The 12,306-nt window shown below is 31.3% G+C and overlaps 1 protein-coding gene across 1 annotated transcript in view; it reads left to right on the top strand.

Moving 5' to 3' along the window:
• The window catches only part of LOC129222437 (thyroid adenoma-associated protein homolog), a 73,749-nt gene that overhangs the window by 12,286 nt on the left and 49,157 nt on the right, over nucleotides 1-12,306 (top strand). The window contains exons 5-10 of the mRNA XM_054856951.1: nucleotides 1,834-1,943; nucleotides 3,075-3,161; nucleotides 3,244-3,412; nucleotides 5,945-6,038; nucleotides 6,856-7,050; nucleotides 9,380-9,532. Of these exons, the coding sequence (XP_054712926.1) occupies nucleotides 1,834-1,943; nucleotides 3,075-3,161; nucleotides 3,244-3,412; nucleotides 5,945-6,038; nucleotides 6,856-7,050; nucleotides 9,380-9,532 (808 nt within the window). The remainder of the gene's footprint in view (nucleotides 1-1,833; nucleotides 1,944-3,074; nucleotides 3,162-3,243; nucleotides 3,413-5,944; nucleotides 6,039-6,855; nucleotides 7,051-9,379; nucleotides 9,533-12,306) is intronic.

Genomic DNA, 12,306 nt, shown 5'->3' with positions numbered 1-12,306 from the left:
GATGACAAAGACATTTCAGAAGTGTAGTAAATCATGCTTAAATGATGCTTGGCTATTTTTTCAAGCTTTATGATTATTGCTTTTTCGTCCACCACACTTTCAGCGGTAAAAGTTTTGTCTAATTAATACTTAAATATTTAAAAATGCATAAGAAGATGTGCTATATTAAGTGATTGTATTAAAAAAGCAATTGTTTAGTAAATTGCAGTTTTGACATTCTAAAAAGAGTCATCCACAAGTGATGTCATGCCTTAAAGAGGAGACAAGCTCATGAAATTGTGACAACGGGAAGAGAGAGGATGCCAAAAAGTGACATCACACAGTTATTATAACTACGTTTATGAAAAATATGACATGTGACTAGGGAAGGAGTAAGGTAAAGTGTTAGGAAGGGGGTCAAATCTGTCAAAAACAAAGTATGAGAACATAGGATACCCCAAAAGTATTTCTTCAAAATCTCATTTTACTCTTTCAAAACTCCTTCATTTTACTTCTTAAATTGAGTATGAACCCTACCATAGGATATACTCCATGTACGCCGTATACTCGCAAAATTTTTTTAGAATTATAGCGTACACGCTCAAACTTCAAAATTTTTCATTTATAATTCAGATTCTTTCACATTTTTAAATTTTTCTAAGGCAAAAATAATACATTTATGTTAATCATATTTTCCCATAAATAACTTTATTTCTTTATATTTCTTAAAACTTAATAAATTAATGCCTTGTGATCGCATACACATATTGTACATAATGGATTACTGGGAGTATACCTCAGAAAAATTGTTGAGAACATCAATGGACCTTCTCTTCTTCTTCTTCAAGTGGCACTACAGCCCGTTATGGGCCTTGGCCTGATCCACAATTTTGCTCCAGACTGCCCTCTGACCGACCTTCTCCCTCCATCTGCGGATCTTCATTGTTTCCAGGTTTGCAAGAACATCATCCAGCCATCTCTTTCTAGGTCGACCTCTGGTCCTGGTTCCCAAAGGTTTCCATTTCGGAATCTTTTTCAGTCTGAAATTATTGTCTGTTCACTCAATGTGACAAAGCCATGAAAGACGGTGGGATTTTATAAAGCGAACTATATTTTTTCCTTTAAGGAAAATCTCAATTTCAATATTAGTTCTAAATCTCCACTGATCAACCACCTTCAAAAGACCAGTGATTTACGTATGACCTTTCACTCAAAAATGAGTAGGTCTTCTTCACTGTTTTTATTCAGAATCCAGGTTTCACTTCCATATGTCACAATCGGTCGGATGATTGATTTATACAGTCTGTATTTTCATGACTTAGACAGCAATTTGTTTTTCAGAAGGTAGCTGTATAGAAAGTATGCCCAGTTTCCTTTTATGATTCTAGCCTGTATTTCTTCGGTGTTACCTCCAGAGTCCGTGATAAATCAATGGACCTTGCCCCCTCATTTTTCAGACCTAAAAATTAACGATTAATTGAAAAATGATTTTTTTCTTGAAAGATTCGTTTAGTTGGACTTATCTCCTGTGTTTTCATAAAAATTGCACTTTTAATTGCAAGGTTGGCCATTCTACTATGGGGGGGGGGGGGGGAACTACAGTCTCCATTTGTCCCAAAATAGTGGGGGTTTTGTGAAATAACCCTATAACAATGTATTCCTTTTTACATCACTTGGATGTCTTTGCTATAATGTATTTATACTCTTTCAAATTGTATACTCATGCAGACAACTACATAATATGATCTATTCCTTTTGTTGTGCTTTTATTTTTGTTGAAATTTGCTTAAAATAATTTCTTTTATGTATATCTTTTGGAAATTCATACGTTTTTTTTTTTCTTTTTTATTTCAGTTTTTTCAAGAGAATCCAGAAGCTCCATCTGAAATTGTGTTCAATCTCAAAGCAAATTATTCTTCGTCAATTATAGGTGAAGTTTATAAAATTCTAGTTTCTAAGATGATGTAAGTTTTTAAAATTCAATGCTTTCTTATAATTTTCACTTGTATTAAGTCCATGGATAAATCACTAAAAGCATGACTTTGCTTTCTCTCATGTTATTTATTTTCCCCCCTGGACTTGCCTCCTAGTAGATATACAGGGTGTCCGAGAAAGATCCGTACAACTTCAAAAATTAATTGAAAAAGAAACAATAGGGTTACAGCGAAACTAATTAGTACATTAGATAGAATAACTCAAAAAGTTTTTTTCTGCAGTATGTTTCTGACTATATATGGCGCTACATGTCACGCAAAGGAAGATTAAATCATTTTAGTTATTTATTTTTATGTTAAAAAACATTCAATTATTATTCTTTTTCACAAAAGGTTTCAGTTCTGCGATCACCTATTTTGTAAAGGGTTCGATTTTGCTGTTACAATTTTTGTTACTTATTGCTTTTATTTTGAATAAATATCAATAATTCTATGCTGTAGCCATATTATACATTTTTTTTAAAAAATAGTATTAACTTGCCATTATCAGAAAAATTCGTGAATACGACGGTTCCTGCACTTTTCGCCTTGTTGGCCGTTTACTGTAATTATTTAGTCCTTAACTCATAGTCAGACCATGTAAAATTATCGCAGAATGCGTAAGTATTTATTTCTATGGCATCTGCTTATAAGAGTTGGCCTAAAATCAGGAAAATGTTCACGTTTTCGAATGTTTTTTTTTCCAAGAATCGCTTGAAAAAGTTTCGGAAGTTCTGCTCCTCGTATAAGTTGACCCCTAGCTTTTAACCGCATTTTTTGTGTTAAATTTCTCGACTTATATGCGAGTATATACAGTATTTGTTTTAAATATTCCATCTTAATAAATCTTCTTACCATTGTTTTCAAAAAAATATATTTTGTTTAAGGTTTGTTATAATGATAAAAAAGTTTAAAGTTTAATGTTTTCCTTTACTGTTGCCTATTTAGGGCAGAAGGTGGCTTCAATATTTTGCGTGCTTGTTTGTTTGTCTTCCTATCCCTCCCCCTTTTCCTATTCTTGTATTCTTGCTTATTTTATGTTCGATCATTATCTACTAAACTGTATTAGAATGTTTTTTTTAAATGTATGATTATATTCATTCTATAATGTTCTATTTTAAGGGAAAGCAATGACCCTGAAAAACTCTGTAGTGAATGGTCTAGATGGTGGAAAAAGCCTATTCTAGATGCCTTGCACAGTGATGATAAGTTAATATTATTCTTTCTTTTTCTTTCGTGATTTAATTATGAATGCATGTTCTTTACAGTATTTGTCTTGCATATATTTCAGGTTATTGGTTCAAAATATAATAAATATAATATTACCATGGACAATGAAATGTTTTCCTGAGTCGTACAAGTTGTTGCTAAAAAATGAGAACAAAACAAACATTATGGCAGTTCAACTCTCTCTGTTACGAGTTGCTAAGGAATCTGGTGCACATGGTTTACAAAAACAGGTTTGTTTGTTTTTTACTCCTGCCTCCCCCTTCTTTTTGTTTAACAAATATGTATCATAGTGCTTCTGCAAAAATATGCTTAAGAAAATTCAGTAGGTTTACGCACTGTTCTATTATTACTCTTCTTTCTGAAAATGAAATGTTTTCCTGAGTCGTACAAGTTGTTGCTAGAAAATGAGAAAAAAACACATATTATCACAGTTCAACTCTCTCTGTAACGAGTTGCTAAGGAATCTGGTGCACATGGTTTACAAAAACAGGTTTGTTTGTTTTTTACTCCCGCCTCCCCCTTCTTTTTGTTTAACAAATATGTATCATAGTGTTTCTGCAAAAATATGCTTAAGAAAATTCAGTAGGTTTACGCACTGTTCTATCATTACTCTGCTTTCTGAAAATTAAATGTTTTCCTGAGTCGTACAAGTTGTTGCTATAAAATGAGAACAAAACAAATATTATCACAGTTCAACTCTCTCTGTTACGAGTTGCTAAGGAATCTGGTGCACATGGTTTACAAAAACAGGTTTGTTTGTTTTTTATTCCCGCGCCTCCCCTTTCTTTTTGTTTAAGAAATATGTATCATAGTGCTTCTGCAAAAATACGCTTAAGAAAATTCAGTAGGTTTACGCACTGTTCTATTATTACTCTTCTTTCTGAAAATGAAATGTTTTCCTGAGTCATACAAGTTGTTGCTAGAAAATGAGAACAAAACAAACATTAACACAGTTCAACTCTCTCTGTTACGAGTTGCTAAGGAATCTGGTGCAGATGGTTTACAAAAACAGGTTTGTTTGTTTTTTACTCCCGCCTCCCCCTTCTTTTTGTTTAACAAATATGTATCATAGTGCTTCTGCAAAAATATGCTTAAGAAAATTCAGTAGGTTTACGCACTGTTCTATTATTACTCTTCTTTCTGAAAATGAAATGTTTTCCTGAGTCGTACAAGTTGTTGCTAGAAAATGAGAACAAAACAAACATTAACACAGTTCAACTCTCACTGTTACGAGTTGCTAAAGAATCTGGTGCACATGGTTTACAAAAACAGGTTTGTTTGTTTTTTACTCCCACCTCCCCCTTTTTGTTTAACAATTACGTGTCATAGTGCTTCTGCAAAAATAAACTTAAAAGAATTCAGAAGGTTTACGCATTGTTCTATCATTACTCTGCTTTCTTTCTTATAGTCTGTGATATCTGTCATCACATGCTGTCGAACCTTGGTTAAAAAAACTCAAAAAAACCATTAAAATTGATTTGTCTTATCCAAAAAAGAAAAACTATAGGACGGGAATCACAAATGTAGTTCATCTTAGCAGTAATTCATCTTAAGCACGTTCTAATTGCTAAGTTTCGACTGGAGTATGAAGAAATTTTATTTTGCAAAATCAGAAAACTTGAGGAATGCAATCATGTCTACAAAAGCATCTCAATTCCTTCTATAAAGGTTGGTCGCAAAATGGATTACTTTGCAGAAATTTCATAAAATCATGTGTCATAAAAGTGACCTCTTCTCAAATTTCTATGTCATAAAAGCAGAAACTTGCCTAAAAGCAAATGTTTGGTTTTTTAAAAAAAATTTTAAACAGCTCCATATTCCAAGTCTTAAAACTTCAAGTAAATGCTTTATCCTTACAATGGCCTTTGAGTCAGAAGAATTTCAAATAAAATTGTGAGTCCTAAAAATATTTTTTCTTACTTAAAAACTTTTTTTTTCCTACAAAAATAAAATTATAAATGTAATTCCAAAAATAAGAACCTTGAACAATCCCCAGTTTTGTGTGGAAAAATTTATGTTTTTTAAGTGGATTGTTAACCGAATAAGGCCCTAGAAAATCTTTTACCACCATACAAAGCAAACACAAAAATAGCAGAAAGAATGTAGATTACTGAACTATTGTACTAATCAATTGTAATTTGAGGTATTTGGATGATAAATACAGTAGTTTATTTACCCAACCCAGTCATGTTAGAAAGTTGATGATATGAATAATCAATTTCTATTCTTGTTTCACTGCTTTAGTACATTTTAGCCTCAGATGAAAGGTTCCAGAGATTGAAAAAAGTTTTCAAATCAAAGCTATACATGATTGATTTCTAAAAATATATGTTCTATAGGGAGCATATAATCAAGCCAAAATAGTACTTTAATGTTTAAAATACCTACTCAAAAATTTTAAATTTCCATAACTTGGTTTCACTTTTGCCAATATTTTTTAGCAACTCTTAACACACTTAACTTTTAAAAGCTGCAACAATTTAAAATTGTAGTTACTGATTTTATTTTATAGTTTTATTAGTTATAGTTTTATTTTATAGTCTTCCTGAAAAATCCCCGTTGCATCATCTGCAAGCAGAAAACCATAACTTAAAATTTATGTCTAAAAATTGGTGTTTCCAAAATAATTATTGCTGGTACCAAACGGTACTGACAGACTTTCCGAGGTTAATAATTTGAATACAATTATGTATTTTACTGTAACTTCTTTTTTTGCTTGCTTTTTCGCTTTGTCACATGTAATTAATCATACCATTCAATAGGATATTAAATTGCTCAGTGAAAATTTGCATCACTGTGACACTCAAATTCGATCAGAAGTTCTTTCAACCATTTGCTCCTCTCCCAAAAAATCAGGTTAGTTCAATCTATGTTATTTGTTTTTATTGTTATCAATTTTAAATGAGTGATTCATTTTCTCTAACACATTAAAGTTATGCTGATACTTCATTGAATTTAAAAAATAAAGAAGTACCTTTGTGCAGGAAAGTAAAAGAAAGTATTGCAATGTAAAATCACAAGTTTGTAGAGTATACTGCACACACGTATTTTGGGGTACCCCTTTCCATAAGCTCACCTCTTTTGCATTTTAAAAAGGGTTCCTTATAACCTTAAAAAAGCAGTATGCAGTTCTCTGCAAAATTTGTGTGATTTTATGCTGTAATATTTTTTTGTACTTTTAAAAGATAAATATTGCTTCATTTCCAAAAAAAATAGTTTTCTCATGGTTTTTAAAATTGGATATTCTACAACTAGGTCAAAAAATACTTCTTTGCACGATTTGAGGTTTGTGGAGTAAAAAAATTCTTAGAATCACATAAATAATTTTTTTTAAAAATGAGCTTATCCAAAATTGGTGTCTGAGGTTCACAATTTCAGCCAATAAGTACACCTAAGTACCGATTTCATGATTCTAGGTTTTTATCATTTTCCGAGGGCCAGCACCACAAACAAACTGGAAAATAATAATAAATACGAGCCTTATTTTGTATGAGTGTAGTATTTCAGGGAAGAAAAGGTATTTCTTTTCTTTCTTTTAAAGGTTCAATACCTTAATTAAGGTTTCCCTTACCAATGGCATAATATTGTTAGTTTAGCTATCAAAGATATTGATCATTTCCAATTTCATTATTCATATAATTCTAATATTAATGGATTTTTACTTTTTATGTAGCGTCATTATCATCGGAAGAACTACAACTGGTTATGGAATTTATTGAATACAATATGAATATTGATTCAGCTTCATTTCATCAGCAGCTGTTAGCTCAATTACGTACACTTCTGGTACGAATTAGGGATAGCTTAGCTCAAGAATATCGTCTGAAATCAAAAAGTGTTGATTTTGAATTGGATCTTGCTCAAATAGGTATTTATTCCTTTTAATTCCATTCATTTATTAATTATGAGCTTAAACTAATGTGTAAATATTTACTATAATTGACCCATCAATTGTCATCGAAAGTCGGCTGACGAGAAGCTATGTCAGCCTAGTCAAAAATTCAGGGCTTGGCCCTTGGGGAGACCCGACTTGGAATCGGAGTAGTTTTAAGTTTTATGGAGAGAGGAGGGCTGTTGAACAAACTGACAAAGGGTCTGCCTTAGCTTTTGATGTCCCTGTTGAAAGCTATAAAAAATGTTTCTATTTTTAGTTATTGAGAGCATAAAATATAAGTTTTTTAATCGAACTCTAATGAAAAGTAAAGTTTTATCTATTTGATGTATGCATATTTGCATTTTGACTGTGTATGAGCAATAAAGTTTTTTTTTTTTTAATTTCATTGAAATGAACTATTTTGTAATGTTCATGTTATTACAAAATTGCAGCCATTGTTCTTTGATCTTATATATAAAAGGAAATCTTTAATTTTAGAAATGCTGTACTGCTACCACACCAGAACAGCAGCACCACTGGCGTATATGTTTTCAATTGAATAAATACAGAACCTTGATTTAAAGACAATTTTGTCTTTAAGTTCCTTGTACAAAGTAATGAAAAATTGCAATCACAAAAAGAGTCCCACTAAAATTTAACCTACATTTTCATTTTGTCAAAACAAAACATATTTCAATGGTTACGCCCCCCCCCCCCTCCTGTATTTGAGTTTGATTCGGAGATTGCTCATGTCTGTAGAAGCAGTAAATGCATAATATGTCTGTGCATTCAATATATCGTATGAAAGCAAAAATAATACAAATACAAAAGTGACGACCAGCAACAGGCTCTGGGCCCAGCTAGACTGGTCCTAGTTTATTTACAATCCCCAGTGAAGATCAATGGCCCTCTTAAAACTATCTACTCCCTTGCTCATTACCACCTCTTCCGGTAAGCTGTTCCAAAGTTCCACTACCCTGCTAAAATAATAATTTTTCCTATTATCCATGTTAGCCCAATATTTAAATAGCTTAAAACAATGACCCCTTGTCCTTTTTTCAGTGTTCTGTCTTCAGCCCCGTAACATCTTTCATTTTAATAAATTTAAACAAGTGAATCATGTCCCCTCGGTCTCTTCTTTGCTCAAGACTGTACATTTTTAGCTTTCTAAGCCTGGTATCATAGTCTAAGTGAGAAAGTACATTTATTAGCCTTGTAGCCTGCCTTTGAACCCTTTCCAGAGTTTAACATATTTTTTCTGAAATATGTTTTAAAAAATTCATCTTTAAACAAGAAACTAGTCCTTAAAGAGTAAAATTGACTCCTGCAAAAAACTCCATAAAAACTCCATACTTTTAATATTCAAAGTAGACTATGAACCCTGGATATGAGCAAATGACGATGTGCTTCTCTTTTCTCTTCTCTCGTTTTTCCTCTCTATCGATTAATGTCAGTGATTTGTTGAGCAAGCAATTTTCATTTTGATGGATCTTGATTTGCAAAAGAATGTATAACTTTTAAAAGACTGTTTGCCTATTTTTCTTCATATTTTTGTACTCTCATTTACCCCATATAAGGCGTCAAAATACAGATTTTTATATCTATTTTTCAAAAAAATTCCTGAGGGGAGTGAAACCCCCGAACACCCTGAAATTATGGATGTTCTACATCCAACTTAAAGGAACTCTCCTTCTATCCTTACCACTGCAAGGCTAATAAGAAAATAATAAGAAATTAAACAAAAACAACAACAGTCCAACAGTGGAATCATTAAAAATGGGACGAAAACAATCTTCTATGTTAATATTTTTATGCGTGTGTGTGTTAGGGACAATGTGCGAATCTGGGCCCCTCCCGAAAAAAATTTCTGGATACGGCCTTGCACCTCTGAACCAATTTTGAATGGCTTTTTCAAATCATTATTACAATTTGATTTCTTAACTTGCAGAATTAAATAAATATTGTGATTTTAAGATTTCAGCAATAAGTATTTATTAATTATTGTAAAACATGTGCTGTTTAATAGAGGTGCAACGAGGGACCATGGTTAATAAGGTAGGAAGGAATGTGGCATTTACATTAAATTCTTTAATTTCAAATATGAATGCAGTTAAAATCTTTAAAAATCTTTTCATTTTACAAACATTTTTGTTCCTGTATATATTAGCTATTGTTTCATTGACTTTTTTAATGTTTCAATTTTATCAAATAATTTTTAGGCATTTTTACTTATGATATGTTGTCCTTTTTTATTCTTTTCCTAAGCAAACAATTATGGGCAATTTTTCTGAAAGCTGTTAAAATTATGAAAAATCTATTTTAGGATTTATAGAATGTCTTCTGAAAACAACTTTTAAAAACCTATATCCTGGAGCTTGCTACCAACGAAGAAATTTTTGTCTTCAAGTTTTGAACATGGCTTTTGAGGTTTTTGTAGAGATTCCGACTACTGTCAAACGCAAAGAAAAACCATCCAGTAGGTTTCTTTAAATAAACTGTTTCGTAGAATTTTATTCTGTGCTTTTACTATGTTAAGATACATTCATAATCCGTGTGAAGAAAAATTGCATATTGTGTACGGATCATTCTTCAAAAAGTCTCAATTTTCTGTCACATGCCTTTTACAGTAAAAACGTTAAGGGGCAATTCATTTAACAATGGATTTTAGGTCATCAAAAATATATCTCTTTAAACCTGCCAACAGTTTTTTAATAATAATTTTTATTTTAGTATATTTTTGGTTGACAACATTTGAATTCTCACCTCTGTGGCATCTCACACACCTTGTGTGACTGTTTATGTTGCTTAATAACTGTTAACTTTGTTTAATTAAAAGTACATACTTATTTATTATTCCTTTCACAAGTGTCTCAAATACTAATTGTTTAAGTATATTTAATTTTTTAATATTGTGTTTTAGTTCGTTTTAGTAAAATAAGGAAGGTCCCAATAAATTCTCACCTGTTACCTAAACATAAAATGCCATTCCTCATTAACACGTGGCAGTAATGGCATCAAACTTTATTTTCCATGATACCAGGGAGCCCGTACTTTAGTTACTTTACTTAAGGAATGCCTTACTTTAATTAAGAAAGCTTAATATTATCTTCCCACTAATCATTAAAATAGCTGATTGTTTACACAATTAACAAAATTACTACTTTGATATTAAATTGGCCTCAATTTTTAAATATTAAAAGTTTTTTCTTTTTTTTTTTTTCTGTGAACAAGGCTTTTTTTTTTTTTTTTTTTTTTTTATTAATGAATAAAATTATTGGAACTTAGCTGGGCCATTGTTTATGGAAACTTCTAGTAGGTAACACTTTTATGTAAGAATGGAAAAAAAAAGTTTCGAAATTGAAAAATATTTGCGTTCAAAAGTTACGTTTTCTGGAGAGTGACCCATACATGTAGAAGCCTTATTGTCACTTTACTTCATTTGTGAAAGAAAAGTCCTGTTCAGCTTGTTATGTACATTGCTTGCATTTACAAAAACAAAACGCAGCCCCTTTTTATTAAAGCATAGTCTCATAAAATGGTTTAAACCATCTTTGAAAAAGTCCCCCCCCCCCCTCTCCCAACTGATACTGCTTTATTTTTTTCTCCTTGCTATTGTCAAAGATATGGGATGGGTAAATATGCATGGCAAAACAGCAAAATAGAGACAAAGTGTTAAATGAAAAAATGTGTAACTCAAATTTATTTTTTAATCGTGACAGACATTCATATTTTTAGGACTATTTGTGAGATACATTTCTTGAATATAAGCAGTGGTGTAGTTGGGGTTGAATGGTATTCCTCGATATATTTGGTTTAATGCAGTAAAAATGATGTAAATTGCTTTTAAATATTTAAAAACAATTCTTTTTAAGTCTGTTTTTTAAATAATAATTAATATAAACCGACCTTTTTATGACAATCTGTCAAACAATCAGTAGCATAACTAGAGGTTGGTAGCAGCGACTCTCACCAGGGGCGCAGTAGCTGGGGGGGGGGCAGCATTTTGACTGATTTAAAAACATATTTTTTTTCTTTAATTGACCATATGAGCAGAGAAATGCTTTTATAAATAAAAATAAAATTTTTAAAAAGTCTTGCAAGAAAAAGAGCTAGAGGAGAAAATAAAATAATCCTTAATTCTCAAAAGAAAAGGGGGGGGGCAGTTCTACCCGTGGTGTAGAATTCTATTCCAATTCATTGAGAGAGAGCGGTGGTGGTGAGCGTTGTATGCTGAATGATTACATTTTTTGGGAGGCGGGGCCGACATTGTGGCAGGTATAGTTCTTGAGTTAAAAAGGAAAGAATTGTTTGTATACAAAAAAAAATTCTTTAGTTAAAATTGAATAACTTTTTTAAAGCAAATTCTAAATAACATGTTGCCTTAACCCTAAATCAACACAATGATCATAGCAAAACATAAGTATTTGTATCCTCCATTACAGTAATAGATGTAATGGAGGATATACAATCAGAAATGGAGCATACAACTTTCTTTAGAAATCCATTTTAAGAAAGATGTGTACGTTTTAATCAGTTCAAATCGTGTTCCTCATACAAGATGCATTGTTTATTTAAATGAAAAATTTTAAAGTAACATTTAAAATATATATTTACTATCCGTTCCCCCCGTTTGCATCCAAAATTTTAACTACAAAAGAAAGTTACAAAATAACCAATAAGGAATGTGACTAACTATGTGAGAGTAAAAAGGTGCCTAAAAGGAACAATATGAAGTAACTTTTTAAAAAATTGAAGATTTTTTTTTTTTTTCATAAATTCCAACTTCAAAAACCTACGTTTTTTGTATGATGACCCGTATATGCTTTGCTTTCCTAATTATAATTCAATTGTTTAAGTGCTTTGATTTTTATCTTTAAAAAAAATTATTTTTTTTTTTTTATTTCTTTTAGTAAATGTGTAAATTATGCTTATTATACATTTGGTACTCCTATTTTTTTGAAACAAGTTCTATTGACAGCTAAAGCTGTTTTGAAAAAATCAGCTTTTGAAATCCTCCTTAGTAATTTTCTTATAGAATGAAAGTTTCCAAATTTCTTGAATTTTATATTTTTTGTCTCATTGTGCCCCACCCTCCCCTACATTGCTATAAACAGAACTGAAAAATGTTTATTCTCATTTGATTCAAGAACGTGCATTATTTATATTTATCAACGAACTGCATATACTATTGGTTTTATTGACTTTATATGAAATGGTGGGGGGAGAATTTAAATTTGTCGGGATAGGGAA

This window comes from Uloborus diversus, chromosome 5 (assembly GCF_026930045.1).
Source record: "Uloborus diversus isolate 005 chromosome 5, Udiv.v.3.1, whole genome shotgun sequence".
Lineage (NCBI taxonomy): Eukaryota > Metazoa > Arthropoda > Arachnida > Araneae > Uloboridae > Uloborus > Uloborus diversus.
The sequence above is the reverse complement of the archived record's forward strand: the minus strand, read 5'-3'. Positions and strand labels throughout refer to the sequence as shown.